The sequence below is a fragment of the Sciurus carolinensis genome, chromosome 8 (assembly GCF_902686445.1).
Source record: "Sciurus carolinensis chromosome 8, mSciCar1.2, whole genome shotgun sequence".
Lineage (NCBI taxonomy): Eukaryota > Metazoa > Chordata > Mammalia > Rodentia > Sciuridae > Sciurus > Sciurus carolinensis.
The window spans coordinates 47,370,605-47,398,419 of record NC_062220.1 but is presented as its reverse complement, the minus strand read 5'-3'; the positions used below and the strand labels follow the sequence as shown (position 1 = coordinate 47,398,419).

General features: G+C 35.4%; 1 protein-coding gene across 10 annotated transcripts in view; it reads left to right on the top strand.

The window, feature by feature from the left end:
* Positions 1-27,815, top strand: part of Ppp1r9a (protein phosphatase 1 regulatory subunit 9A) — a 310,969-nt gene that overhangs the window by 258,084 nt on the left and 25,070 nt on the right. For 7 of the 10 annotated variants that reach the window (XM_047560855.1, XM_047560857.1, XM_047560856.1 and 4 more), the window contains 6 exons: positions 1,342-1,395; positions 4,125-4,354; positions 5,749-5,845; positions 5,951-6,122; positions 22,212-22,369; positions 22,861-23,161. In XM_047560855.1, the coding sequence (XP_047416811.1) occupies positions 1,342-1,395; positions 4,125-4,354; positions 5,749-5,845; positions 5,951-6,122; positions 22,212-22,369; positions 22,861-23,161 (1,012 nt within the window). The remainder of the gene's footprint in view (positions 1-1,341; positions 1,396-4,124; positions 4,355-5,748; positions 5,846-5,950; positions 6,123-22,211; positions 22,370-22,860; positions 23,162-27,815) is intronic. The other 3 variants (XM_047560860.1, XM_047560859.1, XM_047560858.1) reach the window with 1 other exon arrangement.

Genomic DNA, 27,815 nt, shown 5'->3' with positions numbered 1-27,815 from the left:
GAGAAAGATGTTCTTAAGTTCTAGTCATAACAACAGTAATCTAACTGAGCACCATTTTGTATTCTGTCAGAATGCTTAGAGATTACTCAAAGTAACCTGTGGTTTCCAGTCAGATTAATAATTTCTCATCGGAGGGTGATGTTGATGACATATGCCTCAGGGTTTTTGTAAGGATTAAATGAGAAACATACCCCAAAGCCACTGATTCCATTAGACACATGGTGAAGGCAAGAAGCAGAGATAGGGAGAGTCAGACCTGGGACTGCTTCCTCTCTACCTCCTACCTCTAGTGGCAACTTGAACAAGCTCTGTGACTTCTCTCAAAACAGGTTTTCTTAAAAGTGTGTGGCAAACTAATTTGATGGTACAAACCTGACAGGATGCTATTTATGGTCTTTATATACTTCACTTAGTGGAAATATTCATATGCTTGGTGGCAGAGATATTCATGTGTTTGCAGATTCTGCTTTGGGTAATATAGAGTTTATGGAAGATGCATCTTATTACCTTTCTGAAATTAGAAAATTGCTAAATTCTAAAAACATCCAACTCCATGAATTTCAGAGAACTTCTGAACCTGTAAATTGTTTTCATTAAATTTGGGGGTGTTTGTTTATCCCTCAAGAAAATCAAAGATTCATTGATTCTTCCTCCTTTACAAAGAGAACAGTGGGGGGAGGGGAGAAGCAAAACAAACAAATGGTGACTGTTAGGATAATAAGTTGTAGTAGGAGCTAGTTGAGGTCTGACTCTTAAATATGAGGGGGCATTTTGGAGAACAGAAATCTGAATCAGTACCTCTCCTGAAATTAAAAAGGAAAAAAAAAAAAAAATCGGAGATTTCTCTGTGAAACTGCATCCTCCTCTTTTTCTCTTTGCAGCTGAGCTGCTTCATCTGAATGTGCAAGTGACTCACAGAACCATAGCGCCACCTTTCTTCCAGATATGGAATTGAATCTTTATGTTGCTCCTGATCCAAAGACTAGGCTTAAACCTTTCCATTCGCCCCAACTAAGCAAGGAAACAGTGCTTTGACAGTCAAATCATAAAGGAAGAGCTGCAAAGAGCAAAAACAAAAAAAAGTGTTTACTTCTGTTTGGTCCCTGAGCAATTAAACTGGTAACCTAATCTGATGTTAGGGAATGTGAGCCATAAACCCTGTGTTTAATTAGTTTGCACCCAGTGAGTCATTTTACACACTAGACATTTTAATTTACAACCTTCTGCATTGCAGCACTTTTCTAGGCTTTTTACTATGTGCTAAGGTATTCTCATAGCTGGTGAGACTTTAAAAATACAGATACATTCTCTTAGTTCAGATATTTTCTTTTCAATTTTCAGTTGCAAATCAAACATGCAGTTACAGAAGCAGAGATTCAAAAATTGAAGACCAAGGTAAGCACCAGTACATGGTGTTTGAATTGTACTCTTTAAACTTCACAAACTAAATAAATTCAACCCTAGGACTAAAAGATTTGTTCCTGTGCATTTGAAAGAATACAAATATGAGAGATTCATTTCCACCATTAGATGCATAGAACATGCTGGTGAGAACCAACATTCAAGTACTTCTCAGGGAAAATAGCATGATATTTTAAATGTATATATTTATGTGTTTGCACATATGTAGCCAGTTTCCTCGGAGAAGTCCTCAAGAAGTAGTATTTTTAATGGTTCAGGTGTCTGAGGTATGTTTATAATTCTTTCATTTACATTGTTGTAGATTTAATCATTTATTTATTTTTAGTTTATTCACCAGAAACAATGTATTGTTTTAATACAGCACATTATTTCTTGATAAAAACAGTTTCTAATTTGTAAGAATGAAATATTATAAACAATACATATATAATTGATTTTAGGTGCCAGGTACTACTGGAAATTTTTAGGCAAGTTTACTTCACAAGTTTTAAAATTTGTAAGGGAGGAAAGTCTTAATAAAAGGGAATGGTATTTTTAGTCTCTGTACATGAAATAATGCAAGATTCAAAAAGGCATTTTTAATTGGTAAATTATAAGGTACTTGTTTGTGTGAGCTACAGTTCTAGCGATTGTGATTAGTTTTAACACATGCTTAATTTCACAGATTTAAAAATACATTTTGAATTACTTTAAAACAATATTCCTTGTTGTTCCTATGATCTTTTTAAAATTAAGACATAATTACTCCCCCACCACTAATGATCCGTTTTCTCATTCACACTGAACACTTGTTTTGGTTTTTCTGTGTGTTTTAAATGGAGATGAATTAGCGAGGCTATTTTGGTTAAATGATATTCTCGCTCTGGAGCTCTTTAGTCAAAACACATCTATACATCATTCATGGTGTCAGCCCAATACTGTGAATAGTAATTTTTACATTAGTAGTGGTTGGTAAATAAACAACTTGGTACAAAATGATTCTTAATAAAAGATGAGGTTAAAAAAAAAAAAAACCCTAGTCCTTTTTTAAATTGCATTTGTTTCTTGACATAGAAAGAAAAAGTAGACTTTTAAAAACTGGTTACAATTAGGGAAAAAGATGCCCCTGTGATTATAAATGCTTCAGTGGAGCTTGTGTGTTAGATTATAAACATTTAATTTAGAAAATACTATAAATAAGTATTTATGTTTTTCTGATTACATTGGCTTATGATATTGACAGATTAACTTGCTATCATGATAATATATGTTAATAATAGAATTCCTACTTTTGAAGTGTTTTGGGCTATTTTTTAACTTTGTAATCTGTTTTACAAATGGGTTTAGTTAAAAATTTATAGCCAGGTGTGGTGGCACATGCTTGTGATCACAGCAACTCAGAGGCTGAGGCAGGAGGATCACAGGTTCAAGGTTAGCCTCAGCAACTTAGTTAGATCTGTCTCAAAATAAAAGATAAAAAGGGTTGGGGATGTAGTTCAGTAGGTTTGATCCCTGGTACCAAAAAAAAAAAAAAAAAAGACACAAAAACATCTCTCTCTCTCTGTATGCATATGCACACACATATGTGAACATATATATTCCATTTACTGAATGATAGATGATTTTTAAAATATCTTGATTTTGAGCATTTATAATTTATAATGATTCCACAATCTTTTTGGACCTTAAAGAAGGCTTAGGAAGTAGATAAAAAGCACTAGGTGGAAGGGCTTATGATTATTGCGAATAAGTGACTTCTAAGCCCTTACCTAAATGATCAGTCGTAAATTTCTGTAGAAATGAAGGTATTAGAGAGGTATATTGTCAATTCCTAAGAGTACCTAGAAGCAGAGGCTACAAAAAGCTGCCTTTCTGTTCTACTGGAGGGATTAAAATTAATCAAAGAACCATTTACATTTTTACTTATCTGCCCTTATACTTTTATGTGAATTGAGGTTTATGAAGATCTGGAAATTCATAACACTGCCCATAATATAATGAGATACAGACTATGTTCATACCATTGAAATAAAGAACCTAATAATACCATCCACAAGGGTTAAAAGAAAAGTAATAATATCTCACATTTATCAGATGATTATTGTCCCCAAGGATTAGTTCCAAGCAGGCCAATATGTTATATCATGATTCTGTCACAGAGACAATATCATTGTCTCTTGGGAAAATTTAATTACTTACCCAAAGTTTAAGAGCCAATAATGGCAAAATTAGGATTCAAATCTAAGCTGAATGACTCCAGAGTCCCCTTCTTAACCATTGGGCCATCCTGTGATTTTGCCACTCTCTCCCTGCCTATCCTCACTCCCTTTTTAGTTAATTTTTTTTATATCATTTTACATTTTAAAAAATCTCCCGAAGAAAACACTTTGACATTTATTGGACAATCATGCAAACTCTAAACTGTCTTTTCCTGCTTATAGAATTTCAGAACGCAGGTTTTGAAGGAAAATTCATGGGATCTGGAATCAAACCCATGTTTTTTAACAGATGTTCCACTTTGGGCAAATAATTTCTCTTTCAAGGCTTCTGTTTTATCCTTTGTGGAATTACGGAAATAATACTTGCTTTTCTCATCTCAAGATGTTTTTCTGATTGAGTATATGTAACAATGGAATTTAATCTAAAACATGCTGTAAAAATATTAGAGATTTTTGCTGCAGACATACCCAAATTATTCTGGCCTTGACATTTGCTTTCTCCAGTTGCAGGCAGCAGAAAATGAGAAAGTAAGGTGGGAGCTAGAAAAAACCCAACTCCAACAGAACATAGAAGAGAATAAAGAAAGAATGCTGAAGTTAGAGAGCTACTGGATTGAGGCTCAGACATTATGCCACACGGTGAATGAACATCTCAAAGAGACTCAGAGCCAGTATCAGGCCTTGGAAAAGAAGTACAACAAGGCAAAGAAATTGATCAAGGATTTTCAACAAAAGTAAGCAGCTTATGGCCAACATTTTTGTAATATCTAGTGGAATAGAAAAGATGACCTCAAGCTTTTCCCTTGTCAGCAGTATAGTGACCACCAAAATAGTTATTACATTCTGGAAACCTCTTCCCTCATTTTTTCATGTGAGAGTGTATTTTGCATACTTTGCCATTTCTTCACAATCATATGCCTCCTGGTTTTTCTTTTCCTTTTTCCTTTCTTTCTTTTTGATGGCTAATCATTGATAGTAACTATTACAGCATTTGAATACCTTTTTTCCTTTTGGAAACATCTCTGATTTAAAAACCCGAAATACAGCTAAAGTTTTGCAGAATGATTGGCTATGGTACTTGCTAAGGAGCAGTTGGGGCTTGGATCAGGCTGCTTTTGTCTGAATTTCCCCATGACAGACAGTGTAAATATTGACTGAACGGACCCCCACCCTGCCACTCTGCATTTCTCAGTTGTTGAAAGAATCACAGGGCGCCCCAGTTCCCTACAGTTAGAGACCATCACTACCCTCTGCTTTGGAATTCCAGCAGCTCTTTCTGAGCTGCTGCTGCTGCTGCTTTGCTTTCACCCTTTGGATTTTGGTATAATGTTAGAGGGAAAGACCAAGGAAATTTTTATTACATTTTTTTTGGTCAGTTACTTCCTGTTAGCTAAAACAAAAAAGTAGTAATGCCATTATCTTTTCTGGTCTTCGTGTCAAGCCTTAGAAGTTAAGTGTGTGTGTAAGATTCAGCATATCTCTGTCTCCTATCATGGAAATAATATTTTGAATATTTAAAAGAGATTGCTATAAAAATGTATGATAAAAAGAAGGGTAATTGCTTTTTGTTACCGTGAATTCCACATATCACTGTTTTAATTTTTTTGCCAAATATACCATACCTAATTCTCTTTCATGTAATGGTTTTATAATAAAGTTTGCCAAATTTGCATCTAGTCTCTCAAAATAGAAGTATTTCTCTTTCTCCCCATAGTATCCTTCTCCATGATTATTCATAGAAAGATAGCTTATATTAATTATCTTTTGCAACTCTTACCATCTATTTGCATCACTTTACTTACGTTTGTGACATTGAAAATAGGGAATCATTTCTACCTGACACATAATTAAAGTCTCCACCAAGGCATATATATGGGTGCTCTAGAATCAGGAGCTATAAATGAAAATCATAATAAACAGAATCAAAATGCTATTCTTTATTTTGTGATCCATTAAAGATATTTTATTTTCTTTCATTACTGTAAACATTTCCTCTAACTATAGTTGATTTTTGTTTATTTAAATAATTCTTTGTTTATCTCATTGTGAACTTTATTGTTCAGATAAGAACTCACATTACCTTACCCGTTAAGTGTTTGATACAACCATATGTGTTATTTTTCTTAAGAGAGCTTGATTTCATCAAAAGACAAGAAGTAGAAAGAAAGAAAATAGAAGATTTAGAAAAAGCTCATCTTGTGGAAGTTCAAGGCCTACAAGTACGGGTGAGTTGTATTCTCAAAAGTCCTCGAAACATGAGATAGTTTTACCTGGTACTTGGAGAGGAGTGCTGTTTTAGAGTTTTATGAATAGATTTTTTGTTTTTCTAGATTAGAGATTTGGAAGCTGAGGTGTTCAGACTACTGAAGCAAAATGGGACTCAAGTTAACAATAACAACAACATCTTTGAGAGAAGAACATCTCTTGGTGAAGTCTCCAAAGGAGATACCATGGAGAACTTGGATGTCAAACAAACGTCTTGTCAGGATGGCTTAAGTCAAGGTTCGTGTAGCCTAATCTTGAATATCACTTTTAATGACTACACAAGTTGGACTCACATTCTTCTTTTTTTTGACTCAGAGAATCCAGAGTCGTAAATGCCTTCTTACTTGGGGAAAGCAGAAAAGCCTTGTCAAAATAGGACTCTCTCATTGTACCTCTAATCTTATCAAAAATAAATGCTTCTATGTAAACAATTAACAAAATCCCAACTAAAGATGAACCACATATTATTTTAAACCATAATGTTGACATACTTAATAATCTGCCTTAAAAATGGTAGTCCATCCCATGAAGAATAAGCTACAGTACTTTGTACTAAAGAATAAGACTTAGAATTTTTTAGTCCTTAGAATAAAGATCAATTTCCTAATATCAGAAGGCCAACTCCCTGCTCCTGGCACCTGAAATTCATTTAGTTAAGATGCTCTGTACAGTTTTGTGTTTTTACCATGTGTGCCTCTTGTCTTTCCTATCAGAGACCAAATAAGACCAAAATACTGGATTGAATACAACTGTGACTAAATCTCTTACGTTCTCGCCCACACACACTACACGTAGATTGCGTGTATATGAATACAAATGAATGTTTAATATCTATAGTACATTCATAAATTAGAAATTGTGTGAGAATTTGTATATACAGAGAACAGAAAACATTTGATTTCATCTTCTTTAAACACACACACACATACAAACACACACACGCACAGAGTAAAAAAGTCATTAGCGAGTGAAAATAAAAGAATATTGTGCAACAGAATTGTCATGATTGGACCAACAACTCACAGACAGCAGTTTGACATGTAGTAAAACCATGCTAATAATGAGCTGTTTAGTTTCTGATGATCATTCTCCCACGTTAAAATGTCTCCAGTGAGATTTTTCTTATAAATAAGTGTTTATATCCTATCATTAACTTTTAGAACTAACCTTAGACATTAAAAATGAAAAGTATTAAAAGTATTAATTTTAAATTAAAGTGATTTCTGAAGATATTTATTCACTAGGTTTTTATCTTTCTGATGGGCTTTCTCTAAATCAGTATAATTAATAAATGATGTCTCTCAGACAGCTCAAAGAGGAGGAGTTAGTTCCAGCATTACCACCAATCCAGGAACTGTGTGACTGCAGGAAGATAACTTGGCTTCTCTGGGCTGATTTTACTATGTGTCACATAAAAATGCTGACAATTCTTTCTGCACCACTTTATCCTAGGGTGTTCTGAGGCTACCTGACTTAGTCTATGAGCCTAGAAAAGTAATTTTATTAGAGTTTATAGAATAATAATTTTTATACCTGAAACACCATATGATTGATATCTAAAGAAAACTTTCAGAAATAAACCAATGTGGTTTCTATTCACCTTTTTTGAATGTTTAAAATTAATTTTATTTTATTATAAATACATGTTCCTGCTGTGGTATACACAAAGTATGATCAGTAACCAGTAGCTTTTTGTTACTATTCATTTCTTTCAGTTTAGAAATCTGTATCTTGTCAAACATATAATTAATGGTATTTATTAAATTATATGACTACAAAAGATCAACAAACTATACTATTAACATGCTGATTTGGATCAAAACCTTACATTTCTTCTGAACTCTTTTTCTACTCCACACCCTCCATTTTGCCACATAATTATCAGTTTCCCTAGCAACACTGTCGGTTCACAGTGAGATGCAGAGACTACTAATTCTTACTGAAACCAATCCATGCTTGTGCAGTAGAGGTAGAATCAGTCATCTTAGACATTAGTAGCATACATTATCAAGCGCTACTCTTCCAGTTTTGCTGCCGAGGACAGTCGGTGATAAATCTACTTGAATTTCAATTGCTCGATCACATAAACTAAAATGGCTTGGTCAGTAGCCACATAGAATGCTCTGGAAAGCACTTTTCTAAATTGATCCTTTGCTTCTGTTGCTAGGGAACGCCGAAGTACTAGAGTTTAGAAAGGAGAGTAAGCCTGCCGACCTAACATGGGTCATTCAGCTTTTAAAGATCCCCCGCCACCTTTTAGCAAGGGCACAGCACAAGACTTGCAGCCAGCCCTTGGTTGTGCCTATTAGGTGCCACGTCATCATCCCACCTCTTGTGACCATCCAGTTTTGATTGACTTTCTGAACACTGGAGTGTTAAATGAGTGGTTTAGCATGTTTGGGGGGCCTTGAGGCAGCTCATGAAGCTAAAGGATTTATCAATTACAGGTCAATGGAAAACTTTATCAGAATGAAATAGTGAAAGAGCAGGAAAAGTAAGGTGAGTAGAGGAGGCAGAGAGGAAAGAGGAGGGAAGGAAGAGCCCATAAGCACACCGTCTTCACAGGAGCTTGTGCTCTTCTGGAACAGAGCTTCCTGACTGAGACTGGATGGTTACATGACTCTCAATATTGACTCATTATGCATTTTCAAAGAACAAAATCACTTTTCACACCATGCAAAAATTTATCACAGTTAAAATTATGTTGAATATTATTTTTTTATGTTTCTAAACTAAACCAATTTAAATGTCATTGAAATTTTGATAAAGATAATGCATACAAATGCATTGCTTACTATATCCTAATGCTTTTTTCTTATCATAATTACATGAAATAAACATAACAATTTTTTTTTTCATACGGAGGTACTCTAGATCCCAGAACCCTTCTAGTTTGTACCGATATGCTAATCAAATATTATTTTCCATGTGTGCAAGGATAGGAGAAAGGATCAGTTGCCCTACTGCCTTGTTTCTAGTTTGTCCTTGTTTAGTGCTTGAGTACCACTGTTCTCTGTGAGAGTTCTCTCTTTTATATCCAACATGTTTGGCTGCCCAGCAATCAAAGTCAGGCTTAGAGTAGGAGCAGAGAATAAGCAAGTTAGAGAAATCTTGGTAGGTTAAAGAGTTGTAATCTTATTTTGATACAATTTTATAGAAAAGTTGGTGAACTATAACACATTTTTCCTGCACTTTTAAATATTTCAGGAACCTTATGATGATATGTTTCAGCTTCAAATAATATACAGACTGTTTTGTTAGAGAAAGATTATACATATACAATAGAGATACTGAAAGAAACACTGCTACTAAGAGTAGAAATTACATAGGTAGATTAATAGGTAGATTATTATTACCCCACTTTGAAAGTGAGGAGTAAATAGGATAGCTTTTAAAAAGTTAGTTTGAACCCTAACTACCTGCTTCCAGACATTCTTCAAGTGGCACACTGATTTGCAAGGGGAAATGTGGCTTCTAGGTAGAAAGGAAGTACTAGGCCTTACCATAAATACAACACGGTATATAATTTGTGAGGTGGCTGGGATTAAGCATGAGGAAAAGGAAGGGTTTGATGGGAGACAAATAAATAGAACCTACGGTCTTAAGACATGGGAGGGCATTCAAAAAGGGAACACTTGAAGAATGATGATTTTTTTTTTCCTGATTAATAAACTTTGTGTTAAAGGTATGGCCATTTGAAGTGGCATAGAGTGTCCTTGAAGTAAAAGTGGGATCCAATGTCTGCAGAAAAGTTGACACATGAACTCTTATAGTCCATAACAGGGGATATAACAAGAACTGACTCATCTGTAGGTTTGTGAAGTAATTCAAAGACCTCTTTTGAGCTTGAGTATTGTTCTTTCTCACAGTCACCTATTCAGCCAGACAGACCACAAATTGGATAATACTGCATGTTACCTTTCTAAAAGTATGAACATGGAATGTTATATAAAGTACTTTCTAGTTCCTTTACTTACTTTATTTAAATACTATCTCTTCCACCTATTAATTGTATTACTGTAAAATGTTACTTAATTTATCTGGTTTTGAAAAAGTGGAATAATTATAGAACTGTAAAATTTATAGAGCCTGGTGTGAGAATTAGATGCTACCACTTTAGTTAAGTGCTTTGCACAGAACCTAGCACATAGGAAGAGCTTAAAGTCACTGATAACAAAGACTGCTTTAAGCATTTTAGCTGTCCCTCTGTAGTGATCTATACATATCTCTAGAAGCCAAAAGACAACTTTAACTTCTTTATTCAACTTAAATTTTCTATAAGCTTGGTGAAGTAATGAAATGTGGCCCAGCCCTACCCAAAACGAGTGGTGCCTTCTCTGAATAAGCAGCCTGCTTTAATAATGCCAATTCTGGAGGGAAAAGGTTCTCGACCATTTCCTAAATAAAGTTATTCCCTTCTCAAAATAAAATTTTAAAAGGGCCAGGTTTCTTTTTTTTTTTTAATTTTATTTTATTGTAAACAAATGGGATACATGTTGTTTCTCTGTTTGTACATGGCGTAAAGGCATACCATTTGTGTAATCATAAATTTACATAGGGTAATGCTGTTTGATTCATTCTGTTATTTTTCCCCTTCCCCCCCACCCCTCCCACCCCTCTTTTCCCTCTATACAGTCCTTCCTTCCTCCATTCTTGCCCCCCTCCCTAACCCTAACTCTAACCCTAACACTAACCTCTCCCACCCCCCATTATGTGTCATCATCCACTTATTAGCGATATCATTTGTCCTTTGTTTTTTTGAGATTGACTTATCTCACTTAGCATGATATTCTCCAATTTCATCCATTTGCCTGCAAATGCCATAATTTTATCATTCTTCATTGCGGAGTAATATTCCATTGTATATATATACCACAGTTTCTTTATCCATTCATCAATTGAAGGACATCTAGGTTGGTTCCATAATCTGGCTATTGTGAACTGAGCTGCTGTGAACATTGATGTGGCTGTATCTCTGTAGTATGCTGATTTTAAGTCCTTTGGGTATAGGCCAAGGAGTGGGATAGCTGGGTCAAATGGTGGTTCCATTCCAAGTTTTCTGAGGAATCTCCACACTGCTTTCCAGAGTGGCTGCACTAATTTGCAGCCCCACCAGCAATGTATGAGTGTACCTTTCTCCCCACATCCTCGCCAACACCTGTTGTTGCTTGTATTCTTGATAATCGCCATTCTAATTGGGGTGAGATGGAATCTTAGGGTGGTTTTGATTTGCATTTCTCTTATTACTAGAGATGTTGAACATTTTTCCATATGTTTGTTGATTGCTTGTAGATCTTCTGTGAAGTGTCTATTCATTTCCTTAGCCCATTTGTCGATTGGATTATTTGCATTCTTGGTGTAGAGTTTTTTGAGTTCTTTATAGATTCTGGAGATTAGTGCTCTATCTGAAGTATGATTGGCAAAGATTTTCTCCCACTCTGTAAGCTCTTTCTTCACATTGCTGATAGTTTCCTTTGCTGAGAGAAAGCTTTTTAGTTTGAATCTATCCCAGTGATTGATTCTTACTTTTATTTCTTGTGCTATGGCAGTCCTGTTGAGGAAGTCTGGTCCTAAGCTGACATGTTGAAGCTCTGGACCTACTTTTTCTTCTATAAGATGCAAAAGGGCCAGGTTTCTACCACGACCTCCGAGTTGGCTCACAGAGTAGGCAGAATGAACATTTCCAGTCTCAGACAGGAATGGGACTACCTTGAGTCCACTCAGCAGAGAGAGTGTCTCAGGCAACTGTGCCAGAGTTTTCTCTTAAAGAAAAATTTAAAAAGATTACCTACTTTTTAATGCTTTATTATAGCTGTTTTGTTTATAATATCCTATAAATTGTGTAGAATCCCAAATGGCCACTTCCAGTTTCTCTCCTGATATCAGGTATGATCTTTTTTTTTAAAATAATTTATTTTGATTGATTATACACAAATGGGGTAAAACTTATTTCTCTGGTTGTACATGAAGTAGAGTCATTCCATTTGTGTAATTATATATGTACATAGGGAAAGTATGTTTGTCTCAATTATTTTTCCTTCCCCTACCCCAGGTATAATCTTATTAAACCAAATTACCACATGGATAAAAGGTGGCTAAGATCCCATGTGTGACTGTCAACTTTTATAATTAGCATTGATCTTGAATTATTAATAATTTCCCTCTAAAAACAGAGAAACCTCTGTAAATTAAGAAGAGTTTTAATTGATTTCAACTAATACTAGGTTACAATTTGTAAATAGTGCTACCATGAACTATTATGCGTATGTCATTTTGTTCACCTGCTATATTTTGTAACTAGATTTCTATAAATGGGATTGATAAGTTAAGTACCAAATGACTTAAAAACCTAATTAATCCCTAGTGAAATAAGTAAAAAGTGGCATAGTCTCAGCAGTTGACAAATCAGTACAACAGAACAGAGTCCAGAAGCAGACTGACACATTGTGTCAATGTGAGAATAATATAGAATTGCACTGTGGACCTGTGGGTCAAGGATGTACTAATAAATAATAGCCAGGAAAATTGACCCTTCCATAGGGAAACAAATGAAAGTAGACGACCCCACCTCACACCATCATGAAATAAGTTCCAAATGAATTAAAATCTCAAATATTAAAGGCAAGATTCAAAACTCATGATAGGAAATGTATAATATTTATATGATTACCTAAACAAAATATAACAATTCCAGATCATAAGGAAATTTTGATAACTATAGCCATAGTAATAGTAAGAAAATCCAGTCAACAAAAGACAATAAAATACATGGAGAGAGAAGTTAAAATTATCAAGATGTTTATATTAGAACATATAACAAAGTACCTTAAAGATTGATAGACAGTTAGTTACCTGGAATATGTTAAGATCTCACACCATTCATAAGATACAACTAACATAACAGAAAAATGGACAGAACATATAAGCAGTTCACAAAAATGAAAGCTCAAATGTTAGTAAATCACCTAAGTAGACGTTCAACCCCACTAGCAAAACTGAAATGAGTAGGGAAATAAACTCATACAAACTTTTGTTAAAACACTGTGGTACTCTGCAGTGAAATAGATGTACAAATTCTGTAACCCAATAAGTTCACTTTGATGTGTATATTTGCCCTCCAGAAACTCTTGCCAGTGAATACCCAAATATATGTTTGAAAATGTTCATCACTAGGGCTGGTTCAATCCCCAGCACAGTTAAAAAAAAAAATGTTCACAACATTGTTCATAATAGCTGCAGTTAAACATTAATCCTAGTCACATCTTTCATCATAAAGTTGAGCATGCAAAAATACAATTTGCCGACTGTTTTGTACAATGCAATACCGTGTATGTGAATATCAAAAGAAGTAAAACTAACTAATATATTCTTTAGGGACACATTTATAGAATAACTAGGAGACAGAGCAGGGGCTCCAAATGGAAATGGGGCATAGAAAGGCTTTCAGAAGCACTAGTTTTACAGTTGAGATTTGATGGAGGTACATGAGCATTTTTTGTGTTTTCCATAGGACTTATATGTATGTGTATGTGTACATTTTTGTGGTGCTGAGGATTGAACCCAGTACCTCACATGTGCTAGACAAGTGCTCTACCACTGAGCTACAACCCCAGCCCCCTAAATAAAATATTTTAAAATGGAATTTTTAGGTAAAATAATTAAAATGTGAAGAATGAGAAAAAGCGCACACACACACACACACACACACACACACACACACAAATTAGGCTTAAGATTATCAGTTTAAGATTTAGTTAGTAAAGCTAGCATTAGCCAGAAATCTATATTGATTTGGGGGTTCCTGAGGTCACTGGCTCCTCTAAGAAATCATTTTCATTGTCCTTTTTTTTCTTTTTCCTGAGCCTCAGTGTTCGTGACTCTTCTCAGATACCTACGGATTTGAGGCCAGGCCAGACCCTTACCACCACGTCTAATTTATGTACTGATTGAATTTGAGAGTACATTAAGCATTCACTTTGAGCACTGGACCCAGAATTTTAAAATAGGGTTAAAGTCATGATTAAAGCCGGAATTCATTAAATGGAAAGTCATTAAAAGAAGAGTGAATCAAACTTGCACTATTTTATCAGGAGTGTCACACACAAGAGCATTAGATACAGGGCAATGAGGTAATTATTCCAACCTGTCACATTGTTTAGTTCAAAATTGAGGTGAGGAGAATTGTGGTGTAAATTCAAGCTTAAATCATGCACACAGAGGTGATTTCTTGATAAACTTTCATAATTTTCATTTTCCTGCCATGAATTCTTTTCACTTCTTTTTCATCCCTAAGTGATCATTTTGATAATGAAATGTTACTGAATTTTCACTAATTAAACAGTGAACATTTCTGGTAAATTACTGTGGAAAATTTTAGTGAACAAGTGAAAATATGAGAAATTAATAGTTATCAATTATTTGGGGGCATATCATAAAACCAGAATCTGTACACTTACTTAAATGGCAAAGCTCCTAAATTGCCTGTGTAGTACCATGCAAGTTTTGAATCTGTCTACATGTAAAACCATTAAAACTTTGGTTGCCAAATCCATGAGACATTCAAAAGGAGGTATTCAGTTGTAAAAGAATGTCTTTCCTTGGCCCATATTTCTCACTGCGTCTCTGGAAGTTCATAGCAGTCACCAGAGCCTCCAGTCATTCTGTAGTATACATTAGTATCCAAAGATATCTAAAATTATTTTAGTAGGAAACATTTTGTCAGAATGAGCTTTAACATAGTAAAAAAAATCATTTTTTGTTCATTTTAGGGAAAGTGGACTGTATTTTGAATTTTATTGTTTTTTGAACTCTAAGGCAGATTATGATGTAAAAGGAAAGATGATTTTAACCCAAATATGGGTAATTCCGGAAACTTCACAAAACAGCTATATTCCAAAGTATTTCTTAATATTTAGCTATATGGTTCAGTTCACCATGGAATTCTAATTACATAGATTAGAAGATAATTCTTACTTATGTTAAGGTAAAATTGACTAAAAGAACAGACTGGGAAATCAGGGTAGAGGGATCTAAAAATAGGAAGAAGATGGTTTATATCTGAAGCGTTGCCCAGAACGCCACTGGTTTCACTTAAGATATCTAATAACCAAGAGGGATACATGGTCAGTTACAGAGGTTGAAGCATTTGTAAAATTATAATGAGAACAGATGAGTAACTATTTCTGGAGTCAGGACCAGAAAATTCTCCTGTGTATATAGTTTTGAAAAATGTGCCAACCATTTTGGTTCTGTAATTATAGTTTAAAGATCCTTGGGGCTTTTCTGTTAATGCAGGGACTAACATCAAGTTATGACTGAGTTCTTTTAGGTGGACATGAAGTAATTTGCTTAAGTTGTGTTCAATAATTATGCCAAGATCTATAGGAAATAAATCCTTGCAAGGAAATTTAAGAAACATTAGAAGGTAGGTGCACTGAGAACTATTGTTGCTTGTGAATTTTTTGACACTGAGGAGCTTTTGAATATTCATTCAGGTATTTGCTTTGGTTTTAAATTAGTGTTTGATTTATTCAAGTTATAGTTTCAAAACCTAGTTTTTTAAAATTTTTAAGTTTGACTTGCAAGTCATCAAGGGATTCTAAATCATATTTAGTTCCTATTTACAAACTTAGCTAATCATCTTTAGGTATTTCAAATTACAATTATGAATTTGTTATATTTGATTTCCAATTAAAGTACTATTATTGGTAGACTGACAGTCTTCTCAAGTACTTAAGAAATTCTTATGCATTCATTGTAATTATATTTTATGGGCATTGTGAATCCTAAATTTTCCATCCCCAGCCTCTTTTATTTATTTTTTTATTTTGAGACAGGGTCTTGCTAAGTTTCTGAAGCTGATCTCCAATTTACAATCTTCCTGTCTCAGCCTCCCATGTTGCTGAGATTACAGGTGTGCACTACCATGTCCAGCTATGAATTCTAAATTTTCTTAAATTTTCTAATTCTATTCATAACCTGGCTTCTCATGGTTGAAAGATAACCTTCCTATTTAGCAAAACAACTCTCATCTCAGGTAACTGAGTTTACTTTCTCTTAAAGCCATAAAATCTGACTTTCTCCTATACTGATCAAGTAAGTGATTATATCACATTATGTAATTGTGGGGGTTACCTGCTTAATTATTATGCTTAGGATCACTGACTTACACAGATTTTGACTGAGAAATGGATTAGAGTCCTTAGAAAACCTTAAATGAAAACAGAGATGTGTGTTTACTGGTGTTGTGCCACAGACACTACAGTGTGAAGAAGAGGACTTTCATGTGTCCCTCCTCCCCAGACCCAGCTGGTACCCACGACCTCATGGTTCTGCTCACAGAAGTCTGTGTCTACAACCAGTTTGGCATTTGAGTAGATAGTACATTTCCTTGACTTTTAGGCTGTGCGGATATCTTCTATCAGATACCACAGACAGCTGGCAGTGAAAGAATCCTGAGATATGGAAATGCGTTTCCCTTTCATCTGAATCTAAATTCTGCATCTTTCAAATTCTCAGAGTCAACCCTTCCTAGAGCTTCAAAAGACATTTGATTGAATTTAGGATATCTCATGTATTTTCTTATGACTGGCAACCACTACCTCTCTGGTATTCTGGTGGCATTATTGAAAAGCCACTCCTGGAATATAAACCATAGAGTTTGGACTTTGCACATTGAGTACAGGAGTACAGAATGATCTTAACCTAAAGAAGGCTAAGTTTATTGTTGGGCTGCATCAGGAAGGCACTAAACTAAAACAAATAACCAAGTCATATTTCAAAGACCATATAGATAGTTTCAAGATTGTATGTATACAGAAGTAAAAATGAATTGCTTAATATTCTTTCAATGATTGGCAAATGACATATAGTTCACACAACAATAAATTGAAACTTAATTAAGAGATTAGAAAACAACCATAATCTTCTATTGGTTCTGAAATAGCAAGAAATCAGTTTCCTAGAAATTTTTATACTACTTGTGGCACAGAATTTATCAACTCTTACATGGTTATAAAGAAAACCAGCTATTAATAGAAATCAAGGTAACCTTGTTGGCAGATTCCTAATAAAAATGCTATCACAGTGGAAGTTATATAACTTGGTCTCACATTATCATATTTGATTCAGTGCATCTTCCCCATACAATGCTAAAACAAAGTAGTAACTGGAAGGCAAGCCATAGGGCCTATTTAGGTCAAGTCATCTGGCAGTCAGTAAGGTATCCAGGTAGGTAAACAGGAGCAGCTTTCTCATGTGGGTAGAACTGATAGTCACATAGATCTTAACAAAGTTCCCTGGGCTTATATGAACATCTGGAAATCTAAGTCCTGAAACAGCAGAGCTAATCAAATTAAAATGGAATTAAGGTGTCTCTAAAAGAAAATATATTAATATGTGCGATTTTTTTCTCCTTTTAAATTAATTCTACACAAAACTATACAAGTAATATATAAATGCATAAAATTACATAAAATAATACAAAAATTTCACTTTACTTATAAGATTAAAGTACCCTTTGACCAACATCCCTAATCTAATAATCTAGGAGGAAAGTGTGTCTTTACAATTTTTCTATGCAAATTTCATGCCTATATTTACCATTAGAAAGTGTATGTTTAATGTTACTATTTTCTGAATATTTTAAATGGATGTACACGTTGTTTTACAACTTGCTTTACTCAGTGACTAGCTAATCTCTTTGTCAGAAAATAAAGACATTTGAGTGCTTATTATGTAGTAGTCACTCTTCTAAGCACTTGGATCTATTAATGCATTTAATCTTCATAACAATGCAGTGATTATGTTATGCTATTATCACTCCGGGTTTGCAGCGAAGGATCCTGAGGGACTTCTGAGAAGTTAGGTAAATTGCCCAATTTTGTGGTAGAGATGCTTGTTCTGGATTCTGTTCGAGGAAGAGTAAGTTCAGGTCTACTCTCAGGGTAACCATTTTACACTGTCTCTGTGAGTTTCATAAACCTACCTCTTGAATGCAATACGCATCAACCCAAATCCCAGTGGATCCATCTTTTATGAACTTGCAGTGACTGTGAATAATATGCAGATACTGTTCAAGTTTTAAAATGGCACCGAGTGCCTCATTATGCTCTGCTTTTCAGTTGACAGTAGCATAAGTGAGGTATGACTGTTTTTGAGGGGAATAACGTACATATGAATGTGGAGCAGACCCCATTGTTATGCTACTCCATTCCCCTGGTTCCCTTGCTGCCTGTATCTGATCCTTGGGCAGCATTCCATTTACGTCAAAAATAACGTCAATTCCGTAAAAAAAAAAAAAACCTGAATGACTCACAGCGTTACTGTAGGGAACTGGTCTCTGTGTAATATGATATATAACATCCTAATTTCATAGAGCATTTTTCATAACAGCTGCTAAAATTGTAATCAAATCCATTAAATTCTTTTAAAGGATCCAATTTGAAGCAATATTGAAACTAGTCTAAAAAATGCAGGTAAGTGAGGTCCCACCCACACAAACCGTTCTATCATTAACTCCCGCATATCTCCTCAGAATGTGTCTGCCTGTACCTATTGATCATTTGAGTCTGCTCCTCTTTTGTATTTCTAGCTGCATTTGAGTCAAAGGCAGGTTATTTCACAGACTAGAAGATCTGAAAGAAAGAAAAAATAAGAAAACAGAGGAGGAAAAGAAAATTTTCCTTTGACCCTCATGGACAACAGAATAAGGTACACTGGAGAGAAGGAAGGGAAGAACTGAAGGTCTCGAGTATGGGGACGCAGTGTTGTATTATTGATTAAGATCTTTCTCTAGGGAGTGAGTGATAGTGAGGAATATGGCTACCTAAGTCCTTACATCTAGCAACACAACTTAGAAATATTGAGCCGGTTGTTTTTCTCCTGTCACACTGCCATCCCCCAAACTGACAGCTAATTTTTTTTGTAAGAATTTTATTCCTTTGATAAATATGAAGTCAAATAAAATTCCAGTTTTTTTTCTTTCCTGTTGCTGTATAGTTCTGTGAGTTTTCAAAGTTATCCCCTGACAGGTATTTTCTTTAGAACATAAAACCAAAAAGAGATTCAAGGAAGGCAGAAGATTGTAAAGTTTATTTCCATATGTAAGAATGACCCTTCAGAAGGAGCATAGATTTTTAGGCATGGGCTCTTTCCTGTCTCTTCCATAGATAACTTGTGGTACAAGTTAGTACACAAGCGGAGCCTCAGTTTTCTTATATGAAGAATAAACTTGGACCAGAATCCCAAAGTTCTTTTGAGTTGTAACATTCTGGTTCTTAAATTGCATGGTGAAGAGAGAGAATAGTCAGAGAAATCACACGTCTGGTTCCCCAGCAACATAAGTCTTGTGCATTTTCCTCCAATCTATACACATCTCTTCTATACTCATTAGAATGTTACTTGCAATGTCTTTGGTATGTGCATCTTATGGACAGTACTCCATCCAGCTTCCTTCTGACATAAGTACTGTCAAAGTGAAAGTTCTCAGCACCATTCCATTTTTCTGGTTCTCAAAAAAAAAAAAAAAATCAGGATGGAATATAAATTACTGGCTTGTGATCCACAATCACTCCTGCAAAGTGGCTCTGATATTTGCTTTCAGACCCTCAAAAACTGGTAAGTGCATGCAATGTGTTGTAGACCACTCCAGTAATGGATTTAAGGCACTACTTTTCAGACTCTAGCTAAACACATTGTTAATAGACATAATTTCATAAGTGCGCTCAAGCAGTTTGCACTCAGTCAACTGATGTTAAAGCATATATACCATACTGCCATTTTGAGTTGTCTAGTAGCAGTACCAGAGAAATTACTAAATATTAGTAGAACTCGGAATCTCAGAATAGATTCTCTGCACTCTTAAGCCCTGCTAATAAGACATTTTCATTTCTCCTCACTTTATTTGTTCAGTACTCAGTGATGGAGCAGCTACTGCAGTCCTAGATGTGGGTGTTCTGTTGGGTCCTCTAGGGTCAGAAATCTATTGCAAAAAGAACCATATTTATAAAAGCGAGACAGATTTCTTCCTTGGGTCTGTCTGTCACTGAACAACCAAAGCTATCGAACCAATCAGACATGAAATCATCTGAGAAATAATTTTTTCTTTAGTTCTCAACATGTCTTCCTTTTTTCCTAAGAAGTATACAAAAGATAAATGACAATATTCATATGTAGACCATGAGATATCTGAATTTCCTAGATTAGTCACATCTTGTATGATTTTAAAACTTCAAATACTGGACTCTGGTGGCATTAAAATCTTCAGTAGTAACTTTTCAACGTTAGCTAAATTGGAATGGGTGGCCAGTAGCCTGGGAGTCAAGACACCACGATCATCTTGGCTGCTCAGCTATCTTTGTAGAAAAGGGCAAGCTACTCAGGTTTTCTCAGCTTGAGGAGAGGAAAAACTCCACTTGCATGGTATCTTACAAAACAATAATGAGAAACAAATGAGGTGAAGAATGTGACAGTATTTTGTATTGTAGATTATACAATCCAGATATGAAACAGAAAAGATGTAAAACGTGCATGTACTGCAGCATTTCTAATTATATTATTTCTTTCATCTATGTGATGTTCTGCATTTTATATGTAAATAGAGCTTGCAAGGTTGACTTTCTCCCAATTATCACAACTAATGAACTCTTAATGGGCAGCTGCAAATATAGATTTTATTGGAAGGAGGAAATTAAAGTGATCAAGGAGATTATTTTTTCTCCATTGGCATGTAAAAAGTAAAGAGACTACTAATTAGAAAATATCTGGTTGTTCTTTATGTATACTTGAATGGTCTGACTTTTCTGATTACTCTTTCTTTATTCAAGTTTAGGAAGTGAAAAGTCAAAACCTTGTATAAATGTTGTCATTCAACGAATATATCTTCTGGGCAAAAATATATTTAATTGTATTTGTTAAAACCTTATGCCAGATATTCCACTTCATGATTAAGAGATACAACATGAGGTGCTTCCATGTTTTGGTTTTATCATGTACTTAGAATACAACTTTAGAATAATGCTATAAACAGGAATTATCTGGGCTAATAGTAGTGAAAGAAATTGTTTTATTCTAGTAATACCATTGCATATATATTTTCTAGAACTCAATTTTCTTACTTTTAATAATTTAACTCCAGAAGCACTTAGTTATTAATTCCTTGAACCTGGTTTCATTTAATGACTGCCATCCTGAAAAGATAAAATAGTATTAATGATCAAACTACTTTATTTTGAAGGAATGATTCTATATGCAGATGTAAAAAATAGTGACATTCCAAATAAATGCAAGCAGAATATACTTTCTGCAACCAATACTTAGGCATGTTCCGGGGTAAACTTTCCTTGTCCCCTTTAGAATGTTAATTTCCAAGTCCTGATTAAAATCTAGGAGACAAAATTGAAGGTGGAAAGAGATGAACTAATGAGGACCACATTGGACTCTTCCCTTTATTACTTCATTTTTTCTGTCCCTCTTTCTTTCTTCCTGACTTCTCTTCCTTCTCTGCCTTTCCCTCCCCCTCCCCTTTTCCTTCTTCTCCCCTTAGAGTATTTTTATGTAAAGACTTAAACATTCCCCTGGGATCCAGTGTAGTTTCTATTGAGGAGAGAAATTATTCAGAAAAAGAAATGAGACAGAGGCACAGATAGCTTAGAATATAAACTTAGAAATTAATGAAAAATTCTTTTTCCTTCTGCATCCAAATGGTAGTACTGTGGTTGTTTAATTTTTTAATTTATGTGGCCAGATCTGGTTTTATTTCCTCAACTATCTTAAAATTTCCAGTTAAACCATTCTGTTCTGGTCTTTCTACAGCATTCAAAGAGAAACAAGTTAGATTATCAGCAACTGGGATAGAAAAATATATTAAGACCAAAGTGGTACAGCCTATCAGAAATTTGGTATAGAAAATTCATGCTCATGGTCACCTGCTGTTGCCCACACATGATGTTTACAACCTGACTTTTTTATCTTTAGGGTTTCTAAGATCTGCCCAGTTTGATACACCTTCCCCTGATATCTATGGCTACCACATACTCCGACACACATACACGTAAACAAATGCAAATCAGTGCTTTGTTATAATTATGTTGTAGGAGAAAGTTTGATGCCCTTTGGATGTTTGATATTTGTTTCGTCTTGGTCATCTTTAATGTTGGTTTCTCAATTTCTCCTAAACTCCACTGATTTCTTTGTTACCTGTGGGCTATCAGTCTGTAATGATGGTCACCTCTTTCTTGGTGTTAGTGAGATTTTGTTTTCAGTGTCCATGGTCTGTCTTCTCCAAAGGTTTCTCTCACTAATTATTTTACATTGTTCTTTTCTTAGACTTGAATGAAGCAGTCCCAGAAACAGAACGCTTGGATTCAAAGGCCCTGAAAACTCGAGCCCAGCTGTCAGTGAAGAACAGGCGGCAGAGGCCCACTAGGACAAGACTCTATGATAGTGTCAGTTCAACAGATGGGGAGGACAGTCTAGAGAGAAAGGTGGGTGCCCTTGACAGTTTTCAGACTTGTACTGGGCTTTCATTATACCTATAGCTTACTGAAAATAATGATCCTTTTGCAACCAGAAATCTATGCCCTAGCTGGAAACAACTGGAATAGCTCCTGTCTTTGTCTCCTGAATTCATACAACTTCTTATATTGTTATAATTCAAACTCTTTTCTCTACTCATTCAGCAAACTATCCATGAGTATTATCCATATTGTGGTGCTTTTGATATTCAACTGTTGGTTTTACCTAGTAGGAAATAATGAATGTATAAGTAATTGTTTCTGTATGTTTTAGGTATTTGTGTAGCTTCAGCATTAACATGGTGAATTGTTATGAACAATGCCTTCTTATTGGTAAACCAACAAACAAAAATTCCTTTTCATGGGTATTCACTAAAAAAAGGTTGGTCTTATCAAAGTAAGTATTGCATAGAACTGATACACAATGGCATAACCTCCTGTATAATCTCTTATACCAACAGCCTTCAAACAGTTTCTATAACCTCATGCATATTACCAAATCAGTTCCGCCTAAGGGTCTGAGAACTTCTTCTCCAGAATCAGATTCTGGGGTTCCACCACTCACCCAAGTGGCTAGCCCTGTGCCCTTCTCGCCTGACCACATAGCGGAGTTTCAAGAAGGACCACTGCACCCAGAAAGGGGGCCTTTCCCCTCTATTTGTGGAGACACTTCGCTTTCCTCTCCTTCAAAATCTGATCATGACATGGAAGAACCTCCTTGCCCCCTTCAAGCTACCAAAAAGAAAATATTACGAGAAAAAGGTATTGTTAATTTGTTGTTGTCCTTGTTGTTGTTCTGCTTTTGCTTATGTGACTTAGCTAACATTCCAACTTGTACAATTTAAAACTTACTTTCCTCGTAGTCATAAGTCCTTTGTCTTCTCACAGCTAATAATATTACTTTCCCTTTACCTTACGGGATAAGAGAGACTTCCACTCCCATGTATTTTGTGTTATTTGTTTTAATCTTTTCCTGTTCATTTAGTGTTTTTATCTCTTTGGCTCTCTACAAGTTTATTATTGAAGGAAATTCTTTGGGTGACCTTGTAAACATCATGTGGAATAGCAGCTTATAGTTTAAACAAACACTAACATAGTCATAGAGGAAAAAATTATGTATGTTGAAGATCAAAGTGATCTGGTCACAACCCATTGATTGATTTTTATTCTAAATACTTTTCATAATAACAATTTATATTACAATGAGTGTAATAGAATAGCTATGATAAAGATAACACAGGGAGGCTGGTCAAATAAATCAAATTTTAAAATTGGCTTCTAGAATTATACCAAAATTTTGTAACGACATTAGTAGACTTTTGTCTTTTTAATTATATATTTTAGTTTATAGAAACAATAAATTATTGATTAAACAAACTGAACAGTGTAGAGAGATATAAGGCATAGGTTTATTTCCCTTCTTTTTCTTACGTGTTCCTTTAAAGTAAACCAAGTAAATTTGGTTATATTATCTTTCACATCTGAAATGAAATCTACACACAAGCACTTGAATACTTTTTTATGTATGTAAATGAATAAAATATACTGAAATGTAACAATAAGAATGAATCTCTGGAATAATACAGCAACTGAGAAAACAAGTTACAGAATATTTATAGTTTTATTTATATATAGTTAAATAGAACTGTTTAGGTCATTTAGTAATACAGAAAAATTTTGAGGTTCCAAATGGGAATAGCAGTTACTGGGGAAGGACCCAGGAGTGGCACTTGGGAGGGACCTGCCAGGACCAACATTCTTGTCAACTGCAGTCCATCAGGGTGGGTGACAAACGGGTATTTTGTCTTATTGATGTTTGCTTATACTCTATTTTGTAAGTACTCTGAAATCCTGCAGTCAATAAACAAACAAAAAACCCCACATACAAAACTAATGACTGGAGTTTATCTTCAATATACAAGTAGTTCCCGAGAACTGATTCTTTATAAAAAGCCAAAAATAAGCTAAAGAAATAAACTGTCGATTCCTTGAAGATAAAATGCACATTATTTATAAGATGTGAAAAGATGATCAACCTCACTAATGAGCAAGGCATGATCATTTAAATTACATATCGAATTGCAAAAGTTTGACAGAATGCCAAAATCTTCAGACTGGAATTTGAAATATTCCATCAGTCAATGCTGGTAACAGTGTGAGACACTTATATACTACAGGTACAATTGTGCCTCACTGCAGGTTTTAAAACTTTGTACTAATTTTTCTCTACCAGATCAGAAATTGTAATCTTTCTGCAAATACCTTCTAAACCTAGAAATACAGGTGCCTGTAGGATTCCCACAGTTTTTATAACTTGGTCAGTATCCAAGTGTTGTTCCTGATTTTTTCTCCTTGGATCCCTTTCCTGAACCTGTGAGCTGCTACAGTTTTCTGTCACACACTATTACTAACTTCAGCTCTTTTTGAACCAGGCAATACTTGAGTACTTAGGGAGTACATAGTACCAGTGGAGGCACAGAATATATGTTAAGCCAGTTAAAGCAGTTGTCAGGTTGGTGAACTATTTGACTGGGATGCTGGCCTACTTTCAAAAGAATTAAGGCTTTAGAAACTTTATTAATTAACCTAAAATATGGGCTTTGATAGCACTTTTAGGGAAGTATAATTGTAGAAAGCTCATTGTTTCTTAAAAAAAAAAAATAGATATGTATAGACGCTGGTCCATAAAAAGGCAAAATAGCAGATGCACATCCTTTGGAGCTAATACGTTAATAAGACTTGGCTTACTATCTCAGGGAAATCACATCATAGTCACACATGAAATCTCACCCAAAGATTTTTACAAGTAGCTAAATCTTATCTAGATTGCTTATCTCTGCCTTTTACTTCCAAGTTATTTGTGATTCTTTGAGGTTAGATGTTTCCTCTCAGATTGAACAAGTAGTCCATGGATATGAATTGTGCTTCCTGGTCCTTTAGCAGTAGCATAGCAGTAAAATAGGAGAATTGCACCTTTACTCTCATGCCTCCCTCGTTTGCTACTTTTATCCTTTTGGAATTTAGCAGGACAAAAGACAAGAGGTGGGAAGTTTCTTTTCCACAGGCTAAGTACTTGGGCTTTCTCATTTTCAGTTCTGCTGGGCTGATCAGAGTTCTGTGTAACAAAGCAGAAGCAGTTAATTGAGCTTTTATAAAATACTAGCTTTATAAACAGTCAGTGGCCAGTATAGTAACCATTGCTAGGTACTAACCATGATTAGATAAAAGCAGTGTCAAAGCCTCACATTCTCTCATTACCTTGATACAAGTTTCCAGCTCAGAGTTTCCTGTGCCTTCCAGGTTCATTTGACATTAATCCAATTATTCAAGTGTTCACTTAACAGTTAGTGAGCACCTCCTATGTCTGGCTTATGGTAAAGCTGAATATACAGTGATAAACAAGATTCCATCCTTTCCCTCAAGAAATGTACCTACTAGAGACAATCTGTCTACTGTCATCTCCTCCTTTTCCTCCCCCTTCCACTTCCCTCCCCCCACCTTCTTTATTCTGGAATCTCCTGCTAGCTTGCTCCTTTGGTGACCTTGCGTCTGTGACACCCACTGACCACCACTGTCAACAACTGGAAGACACTATGCTTTTTGTCCTTACATTCTGTTGGACTTGAACAATGTCAAAGAGGGAAACCTTTCAGCTGCTGACTCAGACAGGGTTCTGTGTCCAGACAGTGCCTTGGGGAGTTAAGGGTCTGGCCCTCAGTTTTCTAAATCCAAAATCCCAATAATATACCCAGCTTCACTGAAGCTCAGGGTGACTGATTCATGCCATTCAAACCTAGAAAACCCTGATTCTCAGACGAGAAGGACAATTTGCTTTGAGAGGGTCAGGTACCATATTAACCAACATCTTTCATTTGTTCCATTCTATCTTGTCTGGTTGGTGGGTTCAGAAAGTTGCTCAGTGAGAAAAAAGTCAGAATCAAGTTTACTGGATATGAATACAGATTATGGCCATTGGGCTGTAAGCACGCTGGTGAGCTTACACCACCAACCTGCAGTTCTCCCATGACCCTCTCACCCAGTTTCCAAAAAATAGACCTTGGCTTCATTCAGACTTTAGGGAAACCCAGTGCTCCCTTTGTTAGAATGTTGCAGAGGCTGATGCAGCATTGGTTAACAGAATGGGATAATGGTCTGCAAAACCCTTGTGCTCCTTGCTGTGTGAGACTTGTCTGCTATTCTGACCTAGACTCAAGAGAGGTTAGGTATGGTTAACCTATGATTTCCTTCTGTGTGTGTGTTTGTGTGGTTCTTACAACTCATTAGTTCATCAGTGAGGGAACTAAAAAGGGACTTAGTGATCCTCACAGGGACAAATTGGACCTCATGTGTACAATCTCATCTAACACAATACTCCAGAAAAATCTTGATCCTTCTTCAAAACTCAGTTTAATTCTCACAGCCTTAATGAAGCCTTAGACCCACTCGCTTCATTCTCAGGCAGAGTGCATTATTCAGAGAATTTTTCACTGCTACTTCTGCCTCCATCACCTTATGTACAATAAGTGATCTAACAGTCACATGGCAGCCTTGTATTCTTGGTCCCTAACAGAGAATATAACCTGTGATTGATGTTTAATAATTCTCTTGATGAACTACTATGATTTTCCAGACAACTAATGCAGTTGTCTAGGAGAGGGACCATCAACCAACCCCTGCAACCACCTGGTTTTGTGGATGAAGCCTTACTATAACACAGCCACATTCTTCCAGTTACATGTGCTTGCTTCCATGCCACGGAGGCAGAGTTGAGTGGTTATGACAGAGACTCTGTATCTCAGCAACATAAAATACTTACTGCCTGTTCCATTACAGAAAAATCTTCCTGATTCCTAGTCTAGAAGTATATTTCTTTCCACTGCACATTTCTGGATAAACTCTAAAGATGGCTTAGTCATTGGTTGCCATTTATCTAGAATTTTAAAATAATACTGTATATACCCTAACTGGAGTTGGGTGTTTTCTAAATTATGTCAGTACCACAGTGGCATGTCATCATTTTTCCTCAAATTTGAGGACCCACAGGAGAAACTGGGATAGAAAGAGTCCCATTATAACTAGCTCAATGGTAAGTCTCTAACAGAATGTCAGTTAAATTAGAAAAAGTAAAGATTTTTTTTTCTAGAGGTCCGAATAATAGAGTTTTATGGCAGCAGGAGCCATAAAAATACTTTCCTTATTCCTATTATATAAGCACCCTAATGATAAAATTTTTCTCTCTAGACTTAAATAGCAGTGGACCTTTGACCAAAGTTAAGTAAATTAAACACTGTCAGTTTTCTACTTTCGCCTACTAGAGATTACTATTCTAAGCTTATATATGGTTAGTAGCACATTGCTGACACAGAGCATGCCTTTAAAAATCTTCATTGACTTAATGCATGGTAAATAGTATCTG